At 42.5% G+C, this 27,839-nt stretch overlaps 1 protein-coding gene across 3 annotated transcripts in view; it reads left to right on the top strand.

Moving 5' to 3' along the window:
- CHRDL1 (chordin like 1) overlaps nt 1-27,626 on the top strand; it is a 44,833-nt gene extending 17,207 nt beyond the window's left edge. For 2 of the 3 annotated variants that reach the window (XM_075435384.1, XM_075435382.1), the window contains exons 5-12: nt 10,278-10,423; nt 11,422-11,515; nt 15,316-15,383; nt 16,760-16,934; nt 20,272-20,466; nt 22,199-22,366; nt 23,527-23,616; nt 24,889-27,626. In XM_075435384.1, the coding sequence (XP_075291499.1) occupies nt 10,278-10,423; nt 11,422-11,515; nt 15,316-15,383; nt 16,760-16,934; nt 20,272-20,466; nt 22,199-22,366; nt 23,527-23,616; nt 24,889-25,019 (1,067 nt within the window). In that variant the 3' untranslated portion in view covers nt 25,020-27,626. The remainder of the gene's footprint in view (nt 1-10,277; nt 10,424-11,421; nt 11,516-15,315; nt 15,384-16,759; nt 16,935-20,271; nt 20,467-22,198; nt 22,367-23,526; nt 23,617-24,888) is intronic. The other variant, XM_075435383.1, reaches the window with a different exon arrangement.
- Nucleotides 27,627-27,839: the final 213 nt, after the last annotated feature.

Here is a 27,839-nt window from a genome sequence, read left to right as displayed (position 1 = left end):
TGTGGCTTAGTATCTTTGACACCTGCACCTCTGAGAGGCACATATGGATTTTGTTTAGAGCTTGTGTTTGCAGTTTTTGGATAGTGCACAACTTTTCAATCCAAATTTATTGTCAGCCTCAGCCACTGCTCTAGAAACAACATTGTTGCACTGTTTTTGTTGTTTTTTAAAGGGACCTTCACACATCATCTATGTTTCTTTAAATCATAGATTTATAATAAGTTGGATTGCGAAGCATGACTGGGGGAAAGGGCTAAATGCAGATGGACTGAGGGTTGTCCCAGTCTGCTGTAGTCAATCAACAGATTGCTATTAGCTTTGATAGTTTTTGGACTCAGCCTTCTGTGAAAACAGATGCAGTTATTGACTGTGATATTGTCCCCTCTCTAGAAATGCTAAGGAGTATGGTAGAAATATAAGACAGAAGATGAAAGAGGAAACTGCCTTTATGCTGTACCACACAGAGTAGGTGTTTGGGCCAGGTTCCAAATCTACTTAGTTCAACGGACTTCAGATCAGGCCTTGAGGTGACACATTCAGGTAGAGTGGAAACAAAAGTAAAGGGAAGAAATTAAGCAAAGGAATTTTTAACAGGAAAGAAATCCATTTGCTCTCTTATGCTCTGCTGTAATCCTCCAAGGAATTCCAGCTACAAAGGTTATTTAAAATAATACTAGGTGATCCCTAAAAGATAACCTTGCACTGAAACGGTGTAATAGGTTTTCTCTGTCTGAGGTTCCTGTATTCTCATGAGATGATGAATCAGGATTTAGTTCTGGTGATGAAGTAGCTCTAGAATATCTGTGTTTTACCCTTCTTGATGTGCTAAAAACATTTACCCTTTCAGCAGCTGGTGGTTTTGACCTTGCGACAGCCAGTTTGCAATAGCAGTTTGTCCCACCGCGTGCTGGTGGCACTCAGGGCTCGGTTTAGCTGTCCAGCCCTGAAGCTGCACTAGAAGCAGGTCAGGATTTTGTAGTGACTGAGTCACGGGGCCTGACAGGTTTCCTGCCTTTCTCAGGTAAATGTATGCAAGAGGCCTCCACAGATACTGAGAAAAGTTTGGTAAGTTTCTGGAAAAAACAGAGCATGCATAATCCCAGGTCACTATATTTGTGTGCCACAGTGTCCCTCGCTGCCTATAATACAGAGATTCCCTCCCTACCTTCTCTGTTTTCTTTGTCCTCTCTGCGTTTGGCCCCTCTCACCAAGTAGCCCCAGCGCAGTACACGCACGCTAAGGTGGCCAAAATATGATCGCAGAACATCTGCCGCACTGAAGGCCTTTTTGGGGAAGTGAACCACAGTGGCAGATCGAGGAGCTCCAGATTCCCAGCTACACGCTTCTTTGCACTGGCCCTTCTGGTACAAATGGATCAGAAGATAAGCAGGAACTGGATCTCTGGGTGCAAAGCAAACCTCCTGCTGTCACGCTACCTTAGCTTCACTGGAACTGCAGCAAAATAGGCAAGTGCTCTGTGTTATATAAAAGCACTGCAGCACATGAACTGCACTGCATAAACACAGAAGAATATTATTTATGTGATCTTTTTCCCATATAAACATGAAGATCGTTTTTTAAAGAATATTTAAAAAAATACAGTTTGACTTGAACACATAGCATCAGGGTTAGTTCAATCAACAGAGTTGTTCCAGATTTATTCAACGTAACTGTGATCAAAATCTCGCTGTCACTCTTCTAGCGAGCTGCAGAATCTCTTTCTGCAGGATGCTTCCCTCACCTCTTTAAGTCTTAGGCTGCTCTGTTTTGAATTTGTAAGGATCAGATTATCAACACATATTTATTCCTCCATTCCAAATACGTGTCTCATACTGAGTAACTGTTTCTTACATATAATAACCATATTCCATCGGCTTATATGTAGTAGAGGAAAGAGCCTAACATAGAGGATTTCTGCCTGGAGGCAAGCGTCTTTATCTTTTACTTGGAATGTTACTAGCACTTAGATTTTTCCAGGACTGGGAAGAGCTTTGGCTGAACCCCTTGGAACATATACACCAAGGCAGCAGCGGTCAAAGGACTCTCTACCACTTTTTCAGAGCTCTGCTTCCTTAGGTGAAAGGAGGCTAGTTCAGATACGGTTAATCAGAGCAGCTCCACGACTCCTTATCTAGCTGTCAAAATGGCTCTTCCAGCAAGAGGAAGAGGCACAGACCATTTTAAAGCTGGAGAGAGGAGTCTAGCCCAGGTCTGCTTGCAAACCTAATTTCAAAGCGCTTTGTGTTTCTCTCCTGTAGCTCAGGGTGACAGAAGATTCAAACATGTTCCAACTGGCTGTGCAACCGAAAGTAACTATGAGAGTAAACTGCAGTCGCTGACTCTGGGCCTGCTTCAGTAAGATGCCAGACTGAAGTCTGTATCTTGCAGTCAGTAGGAGCCGCAGGGGAGCTTCAGATCCTCAAGCACTGTGCACATGACCTTGGCGACACCGAAAGAGAAGTAAGATGAGTTAGTAGGCAGCAAACGTGCACAACTACAGAGGACAGGCCAAACCCGCTGCCCTCCAGTGTGATACTAACAGATCACCTGCTGTTGCTTTCCCATATACCGATGACACGGGGCGTTACTCGCGTACGCCACCAAGAACGAAGCACACCAGTTGTCAGGACCTTCCTTTTAGTTTAGTTTCTCCTGCATGAGGTGCAAAAGCATTACCCGCTGAAGGGAGATGTTTTGAACCAAAACGCTTTGAATTAATTTTCAGTATTGCTGCCCTGAAATTGAAATTAAAACATTACACCTTGTTTACTTAAGAGTCCTAGTCTTCAGAGTTATTAACTGAGGAGCAGTTCCTTCCAGAAGTCATTCCCTGGCTTCACTGGGACCCACTGGGAAAAACTGTACTAATCTATACTGTGGTGTGAAAGATACTGTTCACCTCATGCAAGGTGGGACCTTAGGGTATGTTGCTACCCTTAAAGTTTTAAAGATTCTGCACCAGGAATTAAAAAAAAAATTAAAAATCCACAAATCAGCCTCTTGTTATGGTGTTTGGCAATAAAAGACAAGAACTGGTTTTGCTGCTGACAGTCCCAGCTCCGTTTTTTCAGATAAAAGCTGAAAGCTGGAGTGGGAGGCACGGCTTCTGCTCGCATGTGTCTGGCTCAGGACAGAGCTATTGCTATGAGGGATAGTGCTCAGGCTAGCTAATCGGGGGAAGCCTTGTCCCATACACTAACACAAAGTGCATTCCATTCTAAGACAGAGGCACAGCTCCTGTGGGTGACAGCCCGTTTCATGTTAAAACCACATTTCAGTGGTAGAGAAAAACACAGCATTTTTTACAATGGTTGGCCTTTGGCAACTGCAGCGTGCATTCTGGGAGCAGCTGAAGAAAGCTAGAGATGTAACAAGGGGCATAACATAAAGGAAGCTTCCAACATCTTATCTGCAGCTCTCTCCTCCCTGCAGTTTATGCTTCCAGCTCCTAGCATGAATTGCAGTCAGTGCAAGTTAGCATTTTATTCTACATTGCTGCCTGGATTTTTTTCAACCCACTTTGTAAATAGCAACTCCACCTGCAGGTTTTTATCCAGAAATGTGATTTTATGCACATGAGTAAGTTATCCCATTACCGTTAGTCCAGACTACTTCAGTTAGTATTTGGGGGCCTCCTAGAATTAATCCTTCCCAGTGGAACCTGAAGCCCATTGTGTTAGCCTTTAACATTGCTATGAAAAACACCAGTAAAAAGACTCAATAAGCAAGAATCATCCCTGTGTCTCTCTACTGACTTATGTGTAAGTTACCCTAGAGAATTATTTTGCATGTAGGGAAAAGACTTGGACTCCATGAAGGAGAAGAATTAACAGTATTTTTTTAACAAGGAGGCCTAGGTGTATATGCAACTCCTACCCAAGCAAACAGTTTTCCAGAAACAGATGTCAAGTCATCAAAGTGCTGCCCACTTGTGTTGCACAGTGTGTGTAGCTAAGCTGAGGCAGGTTTCCTAAAATTGTCAATAAGCAAAACAGGGAGAAGTACTCTCGTACTCTAGTCATGTTCCCCTTTGGCATTAGAAATGCTTGCGGTCTGCACATTTCCAAGAATTATGTTTTAGTTTGACCTTCATAATTGCTCTTTATGTGTTGCTTCTGAATGGTTAACCCTGCTTCGGCAGGAGGGTTGGACTAGATGACCCACAGAGGTCCCTTCCAACCCCTACTATTCTGTGATTCTGTGATTCTGTAATTCTTATGCCAATTTTAAATGTCAAGGCGAGTAATACAGCCTCACATGATGTTATGTTACAGCGTGGGGTGACCTGATTTCTGTACAGAAGCAGCATGTGAGCTGACCAGTTAGCTGGTGTCCAAAGACAGTTCTCCTGCACCAACATACAGCCTAGGGAGCTTTGAACTACCTGTTGCAACTAAACCGACTCTCCCAATTGTGTTCAGTAAGTAGCAAAACTCACTGGGAATACAAGTGAATATGCAGGAGAGATGGCAGTGCAAAGAGGTGTGCCAGAATTAGAGCAGAATTCAGTTGCTTCTTTAGTGAATAGGGTTCTAAACCAAACCCTCCGTCTCTTGGTCTGTAAATGCTTATGCTCCGTGCTGATTCAGAAAACATGTTTCATAAAATCCGCTCTGGATTCAAATTCATAATCTATCATCTGCCTACTTACAAAAGAGCAGCAAGACTATCTGCAGAGCAGTTCCCAGTATGGTAAGCTTCTTAAGGCATTAGATCTCATGATTAATTTCATATTGTTTAGCACTTGATTGTTTGTATAAGGGAGGTTAATAAAACAGACAAACTGCAAAAACCAAGCCAGGCTGAGCGCCTCGCATTTCTGCTTGCTGTTAAAAGCCCATCTTTTTCAGTAAATGACACTAGGTGATTCTGAATGTTGCAGTTTAAAAAGTTTCTAAGTCGGCAAGCCAAGAGTCTGTAGGATTTTTAAAAAATGATCTTTGCCAGATGTTCTGATACTAAAATAAGCAATAGTGAGAGTGTTAAGTACTAACAAGAATGGCCAGAGTATTATACAAGAAAGTACCTCACAGAGATGCAGTAATAGCCCACAGACCCTTGCTGCAGTGCTGTGCAGGGCCCTAACAGACCCTGCTGGGCGGCGTGCGCCAGCATGAACGCTGCCTACACACCTTCCGTGTCTGATCTGCACAACCTCCATTTCGGGAGTACGCCCGGTCACCACTTCAACCTATTACTGGTTGCAGATCAGTAAAACTGGGCACAATGACTTTCAGAAAGCCAAGGTATTTAGCCTTCTTCTCCACAATGGTGAAGACCACCCAAAAGCAACTGATTTTCTTGTCTTGAAGGTCAGGTGTCACGTCATAAATATTTTACTGATTATCATGCCATGAGTGTAGAGATTCAGAGGTGATTTTGCCAGTTTGTTAGTTAGTGTCCTAAAATTGTTTGTTGGCAATTGTACCTGTACCTCCTGACTTTATCCAGAAGGATCCAAGTTGAAAACTTAATTGACTCTAGTAAGGCCTGGATCCTAAAGCCCTTCCCCAAAGAACTCACCCTGCAGTAATGCTTCCCAAAAGGCTGGTTTGCTCATAGCCAGTTACTGCTTTGCACTCTCTGCACATAAATGCTTTCACAGAAGTTCCCACTGTTTCAAACACCAGCAACTGCCCGTGGAATTTGTCTAAGCTGTTCAAGGGATTAGTTGCAGATAACTGATGCTCTTCTGCTCCATATCCAAGTAAGGGTAAAGCATCTCAGGACCAAGCGTTTCTAACAATCCAGGAAGGAATAGCTGTAAACAGAAAAAGCTGAAAGATGGTGTTTCCAAAACTGACCATGATCTATGTGACACAGCATCTGTTTCTCCCAGGAGACTGGAAAGCTCCAGAAGCCAGGAAGCCCTGGTCTGTGTACACAGTACTGTTGCCCTCAAACCTTGGCCCTTGGAAACCTCAAGTCATGGGCAGACACTCCAGAAGCCAGGAAGCCCTGGTCTGTGTACACAGTACTGTTGCCCTCAAACCTTGGCCCTTGGAAACCTGAAGTCATACACAGACAATCAGGAACCCAGGCAGGTTTCCATGAAAAATCTGTGACAGGCATAAATTCCACTGAACCAGAAAATCTCCATAAAATGTCTGTGGTTTATCAAATTCATATCTAGCTCTGTTTTATGAGACTGCTGGGAAAGCACCAGCGCTGCACTTCACTCTAAGTTAGCATCCCTTCATGGCAAACTTTTTGCCGTGCATTTTGACACGCCCAGTCAAATGGACCACAGTTCGTAGAATACGTGAACTGTATCTACATGCAGTTCTAGTTCATAGTGAACTTTTCTATCAGGCTGTACTACAGATCTGAACTGATATAAATCTTGCTGTACAGATCAACAGTTCCTCCTAGTACAAGCATCCGTCTCAAACGTAATCTTAAAAAGCAGCGTTCAAGCAAGCACCTAGGCTGAATCCTGAAGGAAACCTTTCTATTGGCTTCATCGAGGCCAGGATTTACCTTGTGTGTATGGTACAACAGTGAAAAACACCCTAGGTAGACAACAGGAGCTGAACAGAATCCCATGTTTGGAAGAGAGCAATGCTTGGATATGAGAATTCAAGTATAGCCACCATAGTCTCCAATTGCTTTTAAAAAAATAATTGTTTCGAAGCTAATTCAGTTTTGATACAGTTATATTCTGTTGCCTGCTTGTAAAACCTGAAAGGTTTCTTCAGCCAGGTTCAACCTTTAAATCTACTTACAGGGTAAGTTCAAATCCACAGCAAGTTACATCAAGCCTAGGTTGCACATCTTAGCCCCCTGCCATTACCTAATGCTAATGTCGGTGATAAATCAGTGCTATCCATATTGCCAACTCGTGGTCTTATCTTGATCCCACTAAAATCGCAGGCAAATGTAAGCATAGCCTGTCAACTTCTGTATTGAAGTCTGAGCCCTTAGAGAATCAGTGCCAACCACAGAAACAAAGATACTTCCTTTTCGACTAGTGCTGTAACATCTATATTTACAGAGGCAGCTAATTAAAGCAATGTTAGTCAGCACCATTAAAATGCCAGATAAAGCTTTGGGAACAATCCTGATTAGGAAGTAAGGTTTACAAATACAGCTTTGAGCAATGCAGTATATTTGCAGTTAATTAGTCTAATGCTAATGTATCTGAACAAAGGCACAGAATAATGCATGCTGATATCAATATTAATGCCAAGATTTTTCAAAGTTCAAACGTGGCACTTATTAAAACAATCCACAATGACTCTAATTTCACATTCTACAGGAGAATATGATATCATGATGGAGTCTGAACTCCTCTAATTAGCCATGATTTAAAGAGCACTAGAAAAGAAATGAAGGCAAGTGCTAGTTGTGGAAAGTCAGTCACACACTAGCAAAGAGAGAGAGAGAGAAACTGCACCAGACAGAAGTTATATTTAGGCATGCAATATAAGCAAAGCTTCCTTGCAGTTTTAGACAGATGCTATGTTTGGAGAAGATCAGTTGCGCTCTCCAATATGCTGTCTCCGATGTATGACTGTATATATTTTTTTTCAATAACAGCAATGTGATCTTGATCTGAAAACTTCTTCTAAACCTTATTTGATGCACCAAATAGGCCCATTCACTTAATGTGCTAAAAGACAATCATAAGCACAGGTACGTGCAGCATAGCACCCGAACCATGGTCTTATTCCCCGTAATTGAAACTGACATTTCTCATAATTATTTAATCAAATAGGACTTGAAAATAGCAATAGAATTTCATCACATATTCCAAAGACAGGCAGATGTACATGTGTTTTGGGCTGCATTTTATGATTTAGCTGTTATAGGCCCAACTTCTATGATCAACTTAAAAGAAATACAGATGAAAACACCACCTACTGCAACTCTCCACTGTCATTTTCCAAGCAATGGAAGTTTCACCATCTTTCTTCCCTTATTTAGAAGCCACAGTTTAAAGGCATTTGGTGATTTCATATTGATCTGAACAATGTGGCATATCCCAAGGTAAATCTGCAGTACAATTTACTCTCTTCCTCCAATACTCTGAAGAGTCACGATGAGCCACTGAAGTATTGGTCTTTGCGAATGTCAGACCAGGAGCCAAACACTGCGTGTGGACAGGCATCCCCCATGGGCACAGCAGTGTCCTGCAGAGCCTGCTTGAACAGGGCCTCATATCCAGACAAGAACCATCTGTATTCTCCTTTCATTTCTCTTTTCATTTCTTTCCAGTTCTACTGCTATTCCAGTTGCCCAGGGGACAAGGGGATAACTAGGGGTTTGGCAGTCCGTCTTTCTGCTTTCCATGAGATGACTCGGAAACACCAAGAAACTATGGTGACATGAGTTTCGGGAGGTAGCACAGTCCTGAGAACTGCCTCTTTATTCATCTTTTCCAGTACTTGTGCCTAATGGGACCGTAGCTGAATTTGTTACTTGAATTTTTTGCTGATGATTTTCAAAGGATGTGTCTTAATTAGAGCATACATCTTGCCATTCCAGAATCTGCGTTACTTGGAAACCGTACGGAAAGCGCCAAAAGCGCTGCATTTCTATGCCAGGCACAGGTGTCATCAAAGCTCTGTAGTATTGATAAGATTTTGGGAAGGTGTCATTAGAAACCCTTGATTGCGCTCAAATAATGATGCATTTGGTACTTCAAAGGAGGAAATGTAAATACCACGTCTGTCTCCTGAAGAGAAATGAGATGTCAGGAAAGGAACCCTAAATGGCTAACTTCTGCCATTCTCCGGCAGAATGTTATTTGCTGACCCACTAGACTCTCAAATACTGTAGTACATATGCATGCCACAGCCAGATTTGACATTTACCATTCAAAATATTATTAATATTTGATGGACCAGTGTAACTAAATATATGCTTTTATGGAAAACTCTAAATGTCAGCGTTTAATCCCAGTGCATGCCAGCAGAAAACTGCTCTTTCACTTAAGCTCGCAGCTGAAAAATGTTCATTCTGTGGTGGCATAGTTTCACAAAAAAATCTCCCCAGGTTTATCTGATAGGTAATGAAAGGGGCTACAGCAAAACCTGAATTTTCAGGTCAGGTTTCTTTTACATGAAAGCCCATACTCACTGAATGAAATTTCAGCTGCTTTCCTAGAAATTTGCAGTGATTCAGGCTCCAGAGAACAAACACTCCACTGTTCCTTCCATAGAGCTCCTGTTCGAAATGCCTCTTCCCATGCTGAGATGCTAAATTCATGTGAATGCAAATGTATAGGGCCAGGTTCACTGCTCAATAGGTATCAGGTGACTTACATTTCATAGGTAAAGTATAATCCCTTTGCACAGTTTGTCAGCTGCTAATAGTTAAACAATCTAGGGAATGTTTTAGCATAAGGTATGGATAGCTTTATGTCGTACAAGAACATTTAACCCACGTGGTGCAGAACCTGATATGATCTTGAGTTGAAACAGGAAGTTTCAGGGTTGAATTGACACTGCCACCTTGTGCACTTTGTCATACGCACTGAGTTCTGCAAACAAAATGCACTCATTTGCACATCTGACATTAAAACGCGTGTAAGAGAAAATCAGCTCTGGGGTGGCTTTTGAAGTCTGCCTTTGACAAGTTTTGCTGGTTTTGAAAACAACAGCAGCAACGAATTGGGAAGGCCACTAGGAGCAAACACTTACATAGTACATAGTTTTCTCTTGACGCAGTTCCATCATCAGCATGACTGCTCCTCTGCCAGAAGGCTTGTGCCTGTGGATGGCTTGGAAGCAGCATCGTGAATGTCCTATGGCACAGCCGGCTAACCTGCAGCTAAGTCTTCTATGGGCTACAACACTACAAATCATTAATAAAATGATACCAGTACTAAGAAGGGGGAAAACATGCTAGCGCAGTGCTACTGATGGTGGGATTCTGTGTGTATGCAGGATCTAATGGGCTTCTGCGTTGAAGTGTGAAAAAGTCACGTAAATATAAAAAGTGGGCACATAACTGCACCTGCCTATCCTAATACCAAACGCTACAGCAGACAGAGCAAGAGAAAACACAGCAGCATGAGACGTGGCCATCAGTGCCGGCATTGCAGTTGATCATCAACATCCTAAGATTAACTGGGACAGTCAACTCAAAGTGTGGATTATTGAAGTTCAGCAAAATAGCAGGATGAGAATATCACTTATACTTTGCAGCATGACAAAACTTGTCTTTTATAATAGAGAAATGAGGGAGGAATGATGCTTTTCCTCTGCTGTGTTTGTGATATTGCGAGTTGTCAAGAATATTTGCATGAAGTGTTCCTTTCCCATTGCTCCCAGAAGACTCCCTTTTCTCAGTAAGCAGCAAAATCACCGGGAAATCCTGTGAATACAATGGCACCACCTACCATCACGGCGAAATGTTTGTGGCAGAGGGGCTTTTCCACAACAGGCAAGCAAACCAGTGTGCCCAGTGCAGCTGCTCAGTAAGTAACGCGATTTGACAGAGCCCTGCTCTGTCTATGCTTCATTTCTCCTTTCTAAAAGACATGACACTGAAATAGAAGCAATATATAGCAAAGGCTGAGAATAGAGAATTAACGCTGAAACTCGTGAGAGTGCTCAGAGCCATCTCCAGCCCCTGGTAGATGCCAGGCTACCTCTTGCTCAAACATGGTGGACAAAGCTTACCCTGTCAAGCATCTGCTGTAAGTGAGCTTACAGTGCCGAGGCAGCAGGTAAAATTTTGCTACTTGGCATATGCAGAATATTTCACTGCAGCCTGACTGGAAAATGTAGCACTAAGCCAACAACTGAAACTGAATTCATTTGGCCTGAGCTGATAAGTAAGGAGCCCCAGGCTGGGAGTGGACAGCTCTGCGAACTGGCACTGGGCCACAGAGATGTCACCAGTTCAAATCCAGGATATCTGAGCAGTCACCCAGTGACTCTTCAGAGCCGATGTCTGAACCAAAACATCCCTTTCAATCCAGCCAGCTCTTCAGTATCAAATATTGGCAACTCTTGGTTCTCCTCTGATCAAATCGGCATCATATTCTACATTAACTACAAATTTAACAGGCCAAGTACTGAAGAGACTTTATGACTTTCAGTTACTGCTAAGCTATTCCTCCAGTTCAGTGGTAAGACAACTGAGGGAGGGCAGGTGGGAGAATTTACACTGGGTGATTTTAGTATCAGCAACATCAGGTACATTTTCAGCCTACAATAATTGCAGTTCTCCTCACACACTTTTACCTCTTCCCTTTCCCCTTTGTTTTTCTAAAGAAAGGGACCTTCCTCTGTGCGACAACAAATTTTAAAAAAGCTCTTCAGCCTTTTCATTGGTCTCATATTCTGCTTTTGCATACTAGAGTGGCATTTATGTAACACACATACTAGATGTAAGCATGTCCATACAAAATGCATATACAGTACCAGACAAATCGATGACTTCTAAATTCTCCTTGTGTTTTACTGGCAGGAGGGAAATGTGTACTGTGGGTTGAAGACTTGTCCCAAATTAACTTGCTCTTTCCCAGTTTCTGTTCCGGAGTCCTGCTGTCCAGTTTGCAGAGGTAAGTCCGAGTGCAACCACGGAAGGACAGGCTCTGAACTTGCTCCTTCCGCTGTCGGAGCCTACTTGTGCACCAGCACTGTCACTCGGGACACTCTCTGCAAGTTTCCCGTGTACTTCCAGTCCAACGCATGCTGGGAAATTAAACCTCGCGTTCTGGGAGGGTAACATTGCCACCTTTGTTTTCCTAAGCTGAAACAAGGACAGAATGCTCTGGTGGTAAAGCTGCATCCCCATAATGAGGTGAAGCAAGGCTTCAGGTGATGTATTGGAATAGCTGCTGTTGCTCTGGGTAGAAAAGCTGTGCAATAAAAGGCGAGCTTCTATCTGACAGGTTACCAGACCTGCTCAAGTTATGCAAGACACAAGAATTTCAATTCAGAGGGAAAGGCATTAGTCCATCTTAAATTAGGTGTCAATCTAGACTCAGGTGACTTCAGTATTTTACTAGCAATTGCATTTTAGATCTCGTACACACAGGGAACTTGATTCTGGGGGCCTTCCCAGCCTTTCTGAACGTCTAAACCTAAATATCTGTCTAAAAGCCCGTCTAAATGTCTGAGAATTTCTGAATGTATTTTGTCTCACTGTTAGTATCGCGGCATTTGAATCACCACTTCTAGGGTGTCTAAGCACCCATGGCCAGTTCTCAAAGATGCAGATAAGCACCTAAAGGTACCTGTGGTTTTCAAAACTGCCGCTCTGTTGGTATCAGTGATGCCAGGCTGCTTTGAAAAGCTCTCCTGCTTGCACCTCTGTGCACCTATATCCTTTGGAGACTCTGCTTGTTTGAGCTCAGTACTATTGCATGGTAAAAATAAGGAGTATTACACTGTCAGTTGTGTAATTTTGCCTGTGGTCCTACAGTTGTGAAACACAAGCTAGCACAGCCGCACAGTCCCTGTCCTAAGGAGTTTACTGAGTACACACGCTGGACCAAAAGCTCTGAGCGGTGAAGGGGCTGAGCCAGAAAGTGGGTACTTCAGAGTCCCTCAGCGCTTAATAATGCAGCGATAGGACAGCACGCTCTGAAGGAGCGAGTTCCTGCGTGGAAGCTGTGTTGTCACGCCAGCGCGGCAAGCTGTCGGAGCTACTTAACCTGCAGAGATGCTGAAGTAATTAACTGAAGTGTGGCACCACGTACGACCTGAACTAATCTCTCAGCAGGGCAATGCTCTGTGCTGCCTAAATACGTCAGCTCAGTCAGAGCGAGGATGAAGATCTCTGTGCATGGAGATTGTTCCTCGTTTGCTACTGCTTTGCTGTGTTGCTCCACAGTATCGTTGCAAATCTTGAAACATTTTGCCAGGCAAACCGCTTATAAAGCTTTCTGATCTCAAGCAGTCCTGGCTTCCCAGGGTGAAATTTAGTGATACACTGTTTTAAATATAATACACTGGCAGTTAATTAAAGTAAGTCCTTGCTAATCATCTGATTCCTGGTATCTGTTCCCTGCTGGTTATCTGATCTGTATTTGAAACCAACCTCTTCCAGTTACAAAAATCAAACCGACTTTCAAAGCACAAAGTGTCAGACATAGCTATGTCTAAACTAGCCTTACGCTGGAGAAATCAGTCACTTGAGCCAGAGAGAGAGTCCCTAATGAGAAACAAGTTCGTCAGAATCTCCATATGAGGAGTGAGATTAAATTGGATTACACAGTAGAGACGACCCAGTGTCTCCACTGATGCAGGGTATTTTTAATGTATTCCACTGCCTATTACTATTATTTTAAAATGTTAAAATGATAATTTATCTCGTAATCAACTTTGTCCTTTCAATATGGCATAAGCTGTTTTATCTCCTCTCTGTGCTTCTTATGAAATGCAAACCTAAACAAAATGTTTGCATTAAGATCTAGCACAGCTCATGGGGAGGAAACTGAGAGTCAGTTTCTGCACCCTGCATGGCCAAATATATTAACACAATGTATTAAAATTTGCTGATTTTCCTATTCACTCCTCTACTACTGACTAGAGAAGGCTCCAAGCACTATGGTTCAGATGCCGATTTATGTCAGGATCCAACTTCCCCTTAAGTTAAGGGGAAGATTCTCATAAACTGCATAGAGGATGAAATGCTAATACATAGCATGCACTGAGGTCGGGGATCCATGATGGATCTGATGGAGTTAAATCTGGATGAGTTAACTCCAGAACCAGAGGCATACCTGCATCAGCACCGTGGCTCTCCCAAGCCAGTATCACAGACCCCTACCGCTGCAGCAGCTGTCCTGCTTCGAGGAGCCGAGCCTGTGATCTGTGCCACGAACGTAAGGCTGCTGATGCAGTGGTACTGCTCTGCGTTCCAGTGCAGTGCTTGGCACGTCCAGAGCTAGGCTTTGAGCCACTAGCAAAGCAGTTTTATCTGTACCTGTATCTGAATTCCAAGGCTGGGATAAATTCCAAGCTCAGCTCTACACTAAATGATTTCTCCTGTTCTTGTACAAGTTTTCCAAGAATCAGACATCAGTTCAGGTTCCATGGCTTGTTTTACTAAGGAAGGCCTTTAAATAAATCTCTTAAAACTTCTTTAAGCCACATTCTCTCTCTAGCTCGAACTGATTTTTCCCCGCTATAATTCCACCACAGCTTATGCTTAGTTATGTTTGTATTCATGAAGTTGTCTTTACAAAGTAAACAGCTGGACGCTGCTCCTGAATAGAAACTGAGGGTTTCTCCTTCTTTCCAACTTTCATTTCCATGAAACACATGTTTGGCTGTGAGGAACCAGAGTCTGGCTCTGCAAGTCCCTCACATTGATTCTCAAAAGCATTCATTACTTCTGCATCACATGCACAAATTGCAAGTGCTCTAGCAAAACCTCTTCTCTTTTAAGAGAGACGTGAGAACGCCCTTACTTTGTTACGAGTGACCTTAGTGCTGTGAGCCATATTCTGTAGGGCTTTCACTGGCCTGATCGAAAAAAGCAGTGCTGAGCATTTCATACTCTGTACATGCAAATACAGGATCCTATGAGCTTAGATGGGATCCAGTCTTAGTGGGCCAACTCCTCATCCACCCTGCCATAAGTCATGGCATGTGCCTGCCTTCCTGGAAGAGTTGCTGGTTTGTGTCGAATGAGTCATGCTCTGAGCGTGGCCATCACTTCTGTTTACGAAACAGCCTATCTTGGACAAACAGGTGAAAGCCCCTCCCTGGTTCATAGCCATACCTGGGGGTGAATCGCGACTTATCAATTTTTATGAAATGAAGCATAAATAAGAGGGAAAAAACAACCACCTAGATGCGGGGACAGGAAATTCGCAAGACAAAATCTGGCTTACTTTTTGTTGATGTATATAATACAATGTTATTTATTAATGGCTACACTTCAGAGCTGACTACAAAAATGTAATTCAGGATTCAATTCTCAGTCAATTATATGTCAGCTGAGCAACAGTAAGTGTGCTTGTGGGTTCCCTCAGCCCACGGTAGATGGAAGGTCACACAATTTAGCCTTTCTCTGTGAGCTAAGCTAAATCATGTCTCCTCACCTTTGCCTGAGATCACACAGAAAACGGTTGCTGGAAATTACCTTGCCCACAGTGTATTGGTAAGCTGCATAAATCTCATAGCAGATCTTCATCCTGAGTTTGCATAATGTTTGGAAAAGGATCTTCCTTTTGGTCTCTATGGAATCTAGTACAATAAAGTCAGACTACAGACTGACACTTCTACACTCTGATGCAACCTCTGCCCTAAATTTAGCTGTAAAGCTCGATGAGACTTTTCCCCTAGGTATCTCCCAAGGTGCTGCACAATTACCTCCCTAACTGATACTGCTCTGCTTCACGTACAGGAGATGGAGAATTATCATGGGAACATTCTGACGGAGATATCTTCCGGCAGCCAGCCAACAGGGAAGCCGTAAGTGTCACCTGCAATCTAAAGACGTATTTTGCTGCTGCGCTGTGCATGCCAGTACATTGGGGAAAACAGAGAAAAGGATGATAACAGGTCTGAATATCTACTGCTTTGTCTTGGGTTCTGTGAATCCAGCCCAAAATAGGTTTCTTCCACTTCTGCAAACACCTTAATAACTGAATTCATTAATAACTCTGAAATACACCCCCCCCCCCGAATTCATTAATAACTCTGAAATATAAACTCCCATGAGGTCCTGCAGGCTCTGGATTTGGTCTTTGTCATATATGCTCTAAAAGAGTGAAATTCTTCAGCATTTTGTTTGCTATGCAAGCATCATTTGTAAATCATAATTGCAAACACTTATTTCCCAGGTGATATATACACATGTATATATTTACTTTAGGGGCTTCACTACGTCTGGGTCTAAGAGTATCCATGAACAACTTCCTTCTCAAGAGATGATTTTTATAACAGCATTTGGAGAGAATATGAAGAGCTTTTAAGAATTGTGTGCAATATGTAAACACATGAACCAACAGGTCTTTGGATTACTGAGAAGAATCATGCCTTACAAAATAACTACTGTAGTATATGCCATCGCTCCACGCCCATGGGTATTTTGGAAAATAATTCTCTGAAAACAACCCATGTTTTTGCTCTAGAAGACACTCTGAACACTACTGCTACTTTCCTTTGCAAATAAAATGAGACTTCCCAGTATGTAAGACACATTCTAGTAAGGTTCTGCTCAGTGTGTGCAAGGCTGGCTAACCCCGGCCTTGCATGAGAGTTTAAAGCTGCAAGCAAACAAGCTGGACAGTCATTCTGGACATGCTGTGCCACTGGAGCCCCAGTAGAAATCAATTCTGATGAGGAAAACTAGACAGGATTACAATTCTTCTCATCTAATCTTAAAGAGAGTAGACATCAGTAAAGTAGATACCTAGCTCTGAACACCTTTTTTAATACATGGAATGAAATAGGCACTTCTGGGTTGTGATTCATCTCCTCATGATACAGAGATCCACAACAGGTCAGGTTCTGAAATTGCCTCTCTGTCCACTGACTCGATTTAGGGACGTCAGGCGACCAACTTAAACACAGACACCCACACTGACATACACAGTCTGGTGGGATGCGTTACAACTGTGTCTGTGTGGATGGCTTCATTACCATGTTAACTACTCGCAAAACCTGAATGGCCTTTATTTAGTATGGTGCCATTCGTTACATCTAATGATGTTTGATGGTAGTGGCAACACTCTTGTCACCTGTGTTGTAGTATTGTAGTGTGTTGTAGCTTGTTGTACAGCCTCTTTCCCCATGTTCATAGGAATAAGACATTTACTTTCCTGCTCTCTTTCTGCCCCAAACAGAGACACTCATACCATCGCTCCCACTATGACCTGTCACCCAGCTCTGCGAGGCAGGTGGTCAACATTCCACGATTTCCCAATGCCAGGAGTAACCGTGGAGTCCTACCAGATCCCCAGCAGGCTTCAGGAACGATAGTGCAAATCGTGATCAACAATAAGCACAAGCACGGACGAGGTAAAGACAAGTACTCACAGTGTTACTCTGGGTCAGGAATCAGTCACCTATTGCTCAGAAAGACTGCTCAAAATATACAGCAGGCTCTTGGAAATTTACACTGGTATCAAGAGAGCCAACGCAAATCAGGGAGGCAAAAAGCAGTAAGCTAGTAAGGACGCGAAATTAGCTCTTGACTGAGATCAGTTGTGCCTACACATACAACAGTCTCACTCTGCCAAGGCACCACGCTATCGTGTTGCTCTCTGAATTACTTCATGGGGTTGCGCTGCGCAGTTCTGAGAACGCACACAGTGGATGCCAGGGAAGTGAGCGTTTTGTGCCATAAAGGGCACCACGATGCCTCTAGATTCGCTAACTTGTTCACACAGGAACTTGTCCAGTAGGAAATTGTTTACGGTTATTTTCTTCACACTGTCTCCTATTTTGTAACTTTACTGGGTGTAAACAGCATATGTTTAAACTGCCCCGCAAATCTCAGACCACAAAGCTTTGCCATAGCATCAGGAGGCTTTCTGCCTCCAAGGCTTAGCAAATTATTCTCAAGAAAGACAATATCAGGACTTCCCCCGCCTTAAGCTAGTTGTCTGAGGCAGTGGGATGCGACGGGGGCTTTTCCTCCTCCACAACTAATCCTAGAGGCAGAGTAGGCAATTAGCCTGTAGTGGATGCCTGAGCTGTACAGAGGCGAAGTTAACCAAGGTAATGAACCTCACTCTAAGAATCCTTCAGTGCCTTGGGATAATACAATATAGGACATATTACATTGTGGGGACAGCAGAACTTTGAGCCAAACCAAGGCAAACCTTATCCAAGCACGACTAAGCCATATTGCTGCTGCATTACAGGAAGGACAAAAATAGCGGGAAAATATCCATTCTCCAGTTAGTGGGACAGCAGGTTTTGTACAATAAAAAGGGTGGGATGCTTGGTTCCCACAGCGGGTGTGCCTCGGTCAACACTGGTCTGCAGGAGCAGGCCTAAGAAGCTATAAAAGAAACAGCTGTAATAATGCATGTTCAGAACAGCATCTGTCCACAAATACCAGCCAGTGTGCACTTAGAAACTACCCACAAAGAGTTAAAAGCCCTTGTGTTAGTGCCAACTAATCTTTTAAGGTATTAACTAACAGAAGGAATGTTGGCCATCAGATCTTTATTATCCACCTGAACAAGCATGAAAAAACATTCAGATCATGCCAGTGTTTTATGCTGAATCTAGGAGCAGGAATCCCCATGCAGTGCAATATCTTTGACATGTAATTCACACATGAAGACATCATCAAAGCAATTTCTAACTGATTTGTTTCAGCAAATAAAGAGCATACAGACGAACAGCTTATTTCTGGATGCAGTACAGAGTAACTGCCGCAACTTCAGACACTCACTGCCGGGGAGTGTCTGAGAGATCCCCGTGATGGAAACAGGAATGCTGACCATGTATTTTGTTTTGTTCTTGTGCCATTAACAAGTGTTTCATCAATTAATGCACATGCCCCTTGAGACGCATTTCAACAAGGTAAAAAATAAACACACAACAGTTCTCCAGACATGCAAATACTGTGCAGTTGCATGGATACAGATTTATCTTTCTAAACATGAAGAGCACTGAAAACAGGGCATCGGGGAACTAGAAGTTATTTGCCGTATTTTGGCTTCTGCTGGAGGCTTCACCTGCTACCTCAGAGTAATCGTTCACCTGATCTGAGCTAAACAAACCCTTAAAACAGAGAGAATATGTGTCCACACAATGTCATGTATGATCCCTTCCCCTGTCAGGGAGGAATTGTGAAATATTTATGTCCTTAAAGGATCTGGAGAACTCTAGCTGGGAAAAAAAAAAACACATAAGCATAAACACAAATAATAATATAGTATTTAAGCGTGTAAGAAGCCTGCTGAGCAGCTGAGTACTTACCAGTTTTTCTCATTTATAGTTTTTTCTCCCATATTCTTAGTATATAGATAACACTTTATTTGCTTTTGAGAAACAGTTTCCTACCTCTAAAAAAACCCCATGTCTTAAGAAAGAGTTAAAAGTAGCAAATTATAAGCCAAATCATAGCATAACCCCATGAAAAACAATACAATGGAAATAACGCTCCCCGTAAATCTCAGTAACTCAGTATAGTATAAGCCAGTTGGTCACATCTGTTACCAGTTAGATGTAAATTTCAGATTACAGATAAAAATTAAATTGCTTTTGAAAGTTACAGGCAAAACAGGAACATATTTTACAAATACAAGCATGAATAAAAATGATGGCATATTAGAAGAATTGGAAATATTTACAACATATCCCAGCTCCACTTCAGTTGCTTTTAGAAATCAAGCAGTGCCCTTTCTTTCACCTTGTTAGGATTAGTTTGCATTTTTCTTTGTGTTTATAAAATATTTAAAAAGAAAGGAGTAAGGTTTATAGGACAAATGCAAACATGGTGTAAAGCGATATAATTCCCATTAACTGCCAGGTGACTCAAACTGGCTTCCACCAGGCATGGATTTTTTCACTCTCCTTGTGTCAGCTGTATTCCTCTGTCCCCCAAGGGCACTGATGAATAAATATTCTGAGGTGCTTAGATGCTATTGGAATGACATTTCAGTCCCATATGCATCCTTTCATGTTAATATTTTCTATTGATTCCAAAAGCCAAACGTCTCTACATACCTACAGACACTTATATTTCCACAAAGGACATTAAACTTCATTTTGCAACATTCCCTTGCTTTGTTCTGTGTGTCATGTAGCAGGAACTTTCATGCAAAAGCAACAAAAGGCCCAGGCGGCATTAATCCATCCTGCTGATACCATGGCTCTCACTGCAAAAGCCGTGTTCAGCTAACGGTAAGAAAAGTTGTGCAGGTGACTCGGTAGCAAACTTCATGATCCTGCCATCTGCAGCTTCAATCCGAGAAGCCAGAGCCAATGTGGCAGGCTGTGCCCTCTGTGTGGACTGAGACTCGGAGGGGGAGGAGGAGTGAGATTTATAAGCTGGTTATGATGCACAACTGAAGGGTGTCCACTGGCGAGGAGCTAGTCAAACACTTGACTCAGCCACCTCCACTGTTGTCCTCAAAAGAGTGATGGACACCAGTGTCAGCAGAGTTGAAATCAAGGCAAAACTGCTCAGAAAAGGGTGATCACAGGCTCAAAATCATTTTAAGCAGTGAAACTCCAAGTTAACAAGCAGAGAAATGGGCCAGGGGCACTAACAAATTATGAATAGAGACATTGTTTTAAACAAATGTGCATCAATCAAATGAATTTTCATAGAGAGGTAGCCAGTGAACATACCTTTTCCAGTTGTACTTTTTCTTCCTTTTCTCTTCTTTCATAGTTTGTGTTTCAAATGGCAAAACATACTCACACGGTGAATCTTGGCATCCTAATCTCCGGGCCTTTGGAATCGTAGAGTGCGTGTTGTGCACCTGCAACATCACCAAACAAGAATGTAAGAAAATTCACTGTCCAGAGCAATATCCCTGCAAATACCCTCAGAAAGTAGAAGGAAAATGCTGTAAAGTCTGTCCAGGTAAAACAAAGTTGATCACAGACCACCTTTTTGCTGTGCATGCTAAGGGGCTTGGCTCAAGCCTTCTGGTCATGACGAGATCTGATGAAAATAGCAGTAGCTGTGCCTGTTGTTGTGACTTCTGAGCAGGGGTCTGGGTGTGAGGCAGGCAGAGCTGCCCGGCCAGCACTGCTGCTCACTGCTGCTGGGGGGGCTTGCTGCCTGGGGTACAGAGGTTCTGATCAGTCACTGCCTTTCTCTCTGCTGCTAGTGTGGCTTCCAACACTCATTTCCAAAGAGAATATTACAGAAACGTACACAGAAAGTTCATTACTGTCAAAAGACTCTCATCCTTCCCCCACTGCAGTGCCCACAGAACCTTCAAATCATTTTCTAGCTTGTGAAATTTGCATGGAGATAATATCATGTCTGCTTTTTCAAATAGACCAGCAGGATTCAAAACCCCTGATTATAAATAGATTGGTGTCAGTTATGTAATGTAATCCTTTATGTAAATACTAACTTATCCCATTGTTTCTATGCTGCACTAATGAATAAACTTATGTAGACATTACTTACTAAAATCAGTGCCTACAACTAGTGAAAAATCTGCTAATATGAATCTGCTGATGGTCTGCCAAATGATCAGCCATGTTGCATGTGATATAAAGGGTGAAGGAGTGTCCAGTTCCCTTCTGTGCCTTTAAATTTCTTTTCTAATCTGTATGGCCCATTTCTATGTTTGTTTGGCGATGCATTGGGTGGAAATGCTCTGAGGAAATGAGCTGTTTAGTCATGTATAGAAATCCTTCATAGAACGCACACTTCCCAAGGCTCTTGCTATCCTGGCTTACTGGGAAAAGGCACGATGTGGTGGCAGCGGGCAGGTGGGAGGTCTGTATCCAGATCCTTTTGGATAGTTGTGATTCAGAGCTCCACAGCTTTTACTGGGCTCATTTGACATGAGAACAGTCAGCAAAACCTGGCTAACAGGCTTCAATAGAAAATTTAATAGAAAAAGAAAGATACTGTCTTTTTCTTTGAGATTCTATGTGCCATTTTTTAAGAAAGCTGAACCTCTTCCCACAGTCTGTCTTGTATCTGTGGAGATGTATTAATTATTAGGCTTTTCCACAAACAGCAGTCCCAGTTTCTGAGTTGCATCATCTCTCTTACATTCTTGTCCAACTTCCAGTTACCAGCCGAATAATTACAATTTATGTGTATATGCTCTATGACTTTACCAGGTGGGCAAGAGATAATGTGCACTGTCACTAGCCCAGGCTTGCACTGGCCAGCTGGCCGCCGCCAAGCAAAATGCAAACCTTGTAGGTTCTACCCGCCCTTGTCCTCAGCAAAGCTTTAACTGGGGTCTCTTCACTCTGTCCAACCGCCAGTTTTCATTTAGTTATTACCTCTGAGACTTCTACCATTACAACAAATACACTTGAAAATTGGACAACAGGTTCAGAAATTGTGAAGAGTCTCACAGACCACATGGTTTTCTACAGCTCATTTCCTCATGCAGCTGGATTATAAATACAAATCCTGTCCTGCCACCACAGACAGGCCACCAGAACCCAGCAGAATAGAACACCATGAAGCGTCTGGGGCTTAGCTGGAGATGATTGGAGTGGCCATACAACTGAAAGTTCTACTTTTAAACTAAACCTGCTTGGCTATTAGTGCCAAGTTAAGTTCTGGAGGACTTGATTACAGTTGTAGTATGTGTTTCGGGCTTTTTGTTCAACAGAAGAAGTGCCAAGTCAAACCTTTGACAACAAAGATTACTTCTGTGGAAAAGAGACACTTCCCGTCTATGAATCGGTTTTCACGGAGGAAGGAGAAACCATCAGAAAAATTGCAGTGGAGACTGAAAAGCCACCTCAAGTAGAAATACATGTGTGGACAATTAGAAAAGGTGAGTTGAGCAAGTTCTTTCTTTACACAGTGTATCATCTTCCATTAAAATCCCAGGACAATTTACAAATCCAGGCATCCTGAGACCGCTGTTCTTATGGCTATTTAGGATATTGCTATTACAGCCACTTCCAGCACGCTCCAGTTTTGCTGTGCAAAGACCATTAATAACACGCAAGGCTCCAGTTCTGCGAACTCCTACCTGCAAAAGCACAATGACAAACAAGTTGTCAGTAATACCCCGTGCAATTTATTGCAGAGAAATGGGTAGTAGGGTTTGAACCAAGTGCCTGGAGGTTCTTATTTAGGGTGGACCAAAACGCTTTCCATTGAAATCAGTCTGCCCTCTGTGCCTTAGTGATGCTACACCCATGATGGTCTAGAATACGGGCAAAAACTGTGCTAAGGATGCAAACAATATCTTTTACTAGACTAACTGGTAAAATAAGAAAAAAAAAAAAGGAAAATATTCAGAAGCCCACGCACTTCTGCAAATCCTGAACTTTTAGTATAATAAAAATTATCTCCAGCCCCCTAAAAATCCTTCTACTTGATTTACTTTAAGCAAAAAGCATGTGGTCCTCACAGGAAACCCTCATATGGTGCAGCCCTTTACATGGAAACAATACATCTATAGAATGAACTTTAAAGCACCAAACAAAGCCCAAAGCGTGAGCAGAAAAGAAGTCACAGAGGATCGGATGGTTCATAACTACTGTGTGTGTTCAAGAAGCCACAAAGCCTTGTGACGATTTGACAGTGATGCTGCCTGCTAGCTCTTGACAGGCAAAATGGTATCTGGCTGCAAAGCGACACTGTTTTTCTTCAAGACATTGGGATTTTGGCTTCTGTTGTAATCTTACATTTACTCATAGTAAGGAAGGGTTCAGCTATGTTGGAAAAGAATTAGCTAATTCTCACACCCCTCACAAACTCCACAATCGTAAATCCACAGACGGATTTACAGGGGAGTAGCAAAAAAACAGGGGGGTGGCCAACAGAATAAAAAAGAATAGGCTGAAAATCCACGTAATTGGGTAAGGATGATTTCACAAGGTTACTTGACATGGCAGCAACTCTACACAAAGGCAGGACAGCAACCCAGGTTGAGAACAAGAGGCACATTTCTAGTAACATGCACTTCTCCTTTCTTTGCTGAAGGGATTCTGCGTCACTTCTATGTTGAAAAAGTGTCCAAGAGAGAATTTGAAGAGCTTCCTTACTTCAAGCAGATAACAAGGACAACCTCTAGTAAGTAAAATTCTGACCTTCTCAGGTTTCTGTTCTCCAGATAATCACAGCCTTGAAAAACATTCTCTTTTACTCAACGCAGTCAAACAGATGTACTAATTTTTCCTCCAGTACATGGCTCCAATATTTTATAAGTTTAGATTTAAATAATCAAAATACAACAATTTAACATAGAGATACATATAACAGTAGTTCATGCCCACGCTGTCTTAGTCTACTGTATTTTGATAAAATACAAGATAGGCTGTTTTCTGCCCGTACTGCCGTAAGTCTGAAATATGACTGATGTCAGCACAGCAGCACAATCTGGATTTATTTGAGTAACATGTTAAGTTACCCCAATTTTTTAAGAAGTAGTTTAGAAGGAAAAAAATTTAGAGATGATTAAAGGAGTTCTTCTACATACATATATGTAATATTTGAAAGAAGCCTTTCCTATGTTCTTAACAATATCTTCATTATTAAAATCTGTCTTTTAAAAGGACATGTAATTCTTCTATCACTCTTGACTCAATTTCTTTTTTGTATTTCATCCAGCGTGGGGCATGACACTTAAATTGGTTGTTGAATTATGGTTTAGACATTTTTAGTTCCCAGTTCTTTTGCATTACACGTTGTCATTATTTCTGAGGTCTCTACTTAGGCAAGGCAGTATTTTTCCCAGGAATAATATATTCTTGATAATGCAGGCTTAGTGAGAAGCAGACACCTTTTCATATAAAAAGTTTCCTAATTTTTTGCTGACAGAGTTCTGTAAGCTTGTCATTGTTATCTGTAATATAGTATTTGAGTTACCAGAACAGCAGGCATTTCTATTAACATTATCAAAAATGTATAGAAATATTAATATCCAGAAATCACAGTTTGTATTACACTCAGATAGGCAGAGTTCACAGTGCATGAAACAGATTTGTTGCTTTCCAATTTTAAATATTTTGGCTTACCATCATAGTTAAATTTTCACATCACCCTGTCATAAAGCAGAGTATCCAGCGTCATAAATGGCTGAATAAATAGGGTCAATTTACAGTACCACTTAATTAAAGAAAGGAATAATATTCTGGTCCTTGTTTATGATTTTTAACAACGTTATTTTGCATGGAATATGTTACGTGATTGTAAGATACTCGGAATATTTTCCGTGGGAGGACTGGACATTCTGTCTTTGACCATTGTGAATCAGCTGCTCTGGAGAGTGCTTGTAAATGTCTTTGAAGTTCCCTATGCCCTTTTCTAAGTCAGTATCTGTCTCCTTTGTATTTTTATTTTCAGGCCAGTGGAAAATATTTAGCGAGGGAGAAGCTCAGATCAGCCAAATGTGTGAAAGCAGAGTGTGCAGGACTGAGCTCGAGGATTTGGTAAAGGTTTTGTACCTCGAAAAGTCTGAAAAGGGTCACTGTTAAGAAAGACAGCACTGGAGGGAGAAAGACAAGAAAACTTATGAAAACTTGGATCTGCAGCTGGACTGCAGGCTTATTTTGCTTAAGTCAACAGTTGCCCTAAAAACCAAAACTATAATGCAGTAATTATTCACATCATGCACAGCAAATTTGCTGCTTTATGTGTAGTGGTCTGTGTCAACCGTTCAAATATCTCCTCCAAAAGACTAGGAGGCTCTGTATTACTGGTGGGGGGAGGAGAAAGAGAGACTGTACTTTTCCAGAGTTGCATTTCTTTACAAGTTAAAAAGAGAAAACAGAACATTTTTATTATTATTATTATTTGGCAAGTTAGTCACGCTAATGAAAAGAAGGACACCTAATAAATGTGCAGGAGCTATGGAGAGCATGATTTCCTGTGCTGAATTTATACCATTGCTGGTGTTGAAATGACTCACGGATTTTTTTTTAGTAGTGGAGGAAAAATGCAAGTGATACAATACTTGCGTTGGAGACATAAAAACCAGATTTAAACTAACAAACTCCTAAGCAGCCTGCCTTTGGGATGATGTTTTGTAGTTGAGCAAATTGAGTCCCTAAACTGAACAGCAGGCGTTAGTGGCAATCACTGTATTTTTGTAGCAATTTGAGCAAATGTTCGCTTTTAAGTGGTTTGCACTGTTTCCTCCACCCACTTCTCTAAAAAATGTGAAGTGTTAGCTCCCTGTCACGGCCCTGGTAACTTCATTCTTCTGGGCCCTATTAACACATGGTCTTGGCTGATGAACTGCCCTCTAAAGTGACGTGGCAGTAGGTGGTGAAGTACCTGCAGTACTTTCAGAACACCTGAGGGTTAACCCTCCCAATTAATGACTTCTTAAGAGTTGCGACAGTGCTTAATTTATTTGTTCTGATTTGTTACAAACCTAATCTTCTGCATTTTTCTGAGGGTGACCTCTCAGTTCTCGTGCTTCAAGGCCAGCTTTCCCCCATGACAAACACCGCACAGCTACAGCAAGCCTTTAGAACACAGCAGCTCTGGGAAAACTGTTGTCTTGGTGAAAAACGAATCGGAGAGAGTCTGTTAAACGTAGCGTAGCGTGTCTACAGTGTGTAGAAGAAAGGTGGCTCTCATCTGCAGAAAAAGTGTTAAGTAGAATTTAAAAAATGTTTTCTCTGAAGAGTCACCGAAGTACTGCCCTGCCTCGCGGCTGAGATGTTGGATTAAAGCCCAAGCAGCAAGTGACTCTGCCTGCTTTTGCTCCCATTTTCTACGGCACAAGCAGACAGGAATACGGCTGTTCAAACCCAAGCTTTATGGAAATGGTCTGAGGCAGGGGCTGGGTCTTCCCAGGGAGTGAAATCAACAGTGACAGCAAGGATTCTGAGATTTGTCGCTCTGCCAGGGACAGCACTCTGGGCCGTACCCATTTCTAAAGGGATGAAGGTGTGGGAGAGCTCAGCGCCGAACGCAAAAAGCCCGTTGCAGGCAGAGCCTCACCATGCTGAGGAGATCCTGGCCTGGAGCAGCAGCCCCTGGCAGCCCCCCTGCGCAGGGCAGAACGTAGGGCCAGGCTGAGGCATCAGGAGGGTGTCACACCGGGCTTCGCAGCAAAGAGGAGCAAGTGAGGAGGACAGGCATGAAGGAAAGGCTGAAGGGAATTTGGAAAATGCGTACAAGGTGATCTCAGGTCCTTAGTGATTTTGCCTGTCTATAACCACCCCGTTGTCCTTAGGCCTGGACAGAGAGCAGATAATATTTAGGAATACTTCCCTCCCTGCCAAGCACTCAGCACAGTCCGCTACATAACGGGAAAACATGCTAGACAGGGAGCTCCTCCAGCAACTGCGTGGATTTGCAAGAACGCAGTACTCTCACCTGGTGTCCGTAAGAACCTCGGGGGCTGGGCTGTGCCCTGCAGTGGGGCCGCTGTCCCCGGCCGTCCCGGTGTGGGGTAGCCCCTTGGCTCTCCTCAGTCCCTGCAGCCCCGCTGCCAGGGCACCCGCACCTGGTAGCACTGATGCCATGATAGTGTGCACAGTCTTCACCAGCACCTGGCCGTCAGAAGTCCTGTACCACAGTTCATTGAAAGGAGAGCTCAGTGAACGGTCCCACCACCTTTCCACGGGACTGTAGCCTCTGCCTCCACAAATCCTGTCCCAGGGTTTGAAAGGGGCTTAGCGTGTCCTGACTGAGGTCCTAAGACCTCGCTGCGCCAGAGGTTACTGCAGGGTAACTGTAGAAGCATTTTGGCATCAGCAACACCCACTGCACGTGGCATCTACTGGGTTGAAATGTGCCGCAGGAGTGCAAAATTTTATTGTAAGTCTTCTAAGTAAGTCACGAATTAACCTGATTGTTCCTTTGGTGAAGCCATTGTGAGGAAGAGGTTCTGAGGGACTGTAGCAATCTGGTGGGAAGACCAGCAGTTGATTTCTCACCTCACGGGCATCATCTGTTTGTAGCAGTAGCTGGTGGAAAAACACTAAGTGGAAAGTGTACAGTGTTTGTAATTTTTTTTTAAGAAGAAGAAGGCAACCTGATTTTTGTATTTGTGACAGGACAGGTGGAATCCAGATTGTGTATTTATTTTATAATAAACACTTTTTAAGAAAAGCAAAAAAAAAAAATCATAAGCATCATTTAGTAAAATGCAGTATTGCATTTTTCCAGTTTCTGGTCACTTAAGACAACAAAATACACAGTGTCATGTTTTTCATTCTCTTCATGGGATGTATGTCTGTTACGGTACTTATTTATGTACTTGTTGTATCACTTTGACCTGGTTTGATAAATTAATAAACTTTGAAGTTGATAATAAGGTGTTTTGTGTACGATGCTGT

Source organism: Opisthocomus hoazin, chromosome 14 (genome assembly GCF_030867145.1).
Source record: "Opisthocomus hoazin isolate bOpiHoa1 chromosome 14, bOpiHoa1.hap1, whole genome shotgun sequence".
In the NCBI taxonomy this organism is placed as follows: Eukaryota; Metazoa; Chordata; class Aves; order Opisthocomiformes; family Opisthocomidae; genus Opisthocomus; species Opisthocomus hoazin.
The sequence above is the reverse complement of the archived record's forward strand: the minus strand, read 5'-3'. Positions and strand labels throughout refer to the sequence as shown.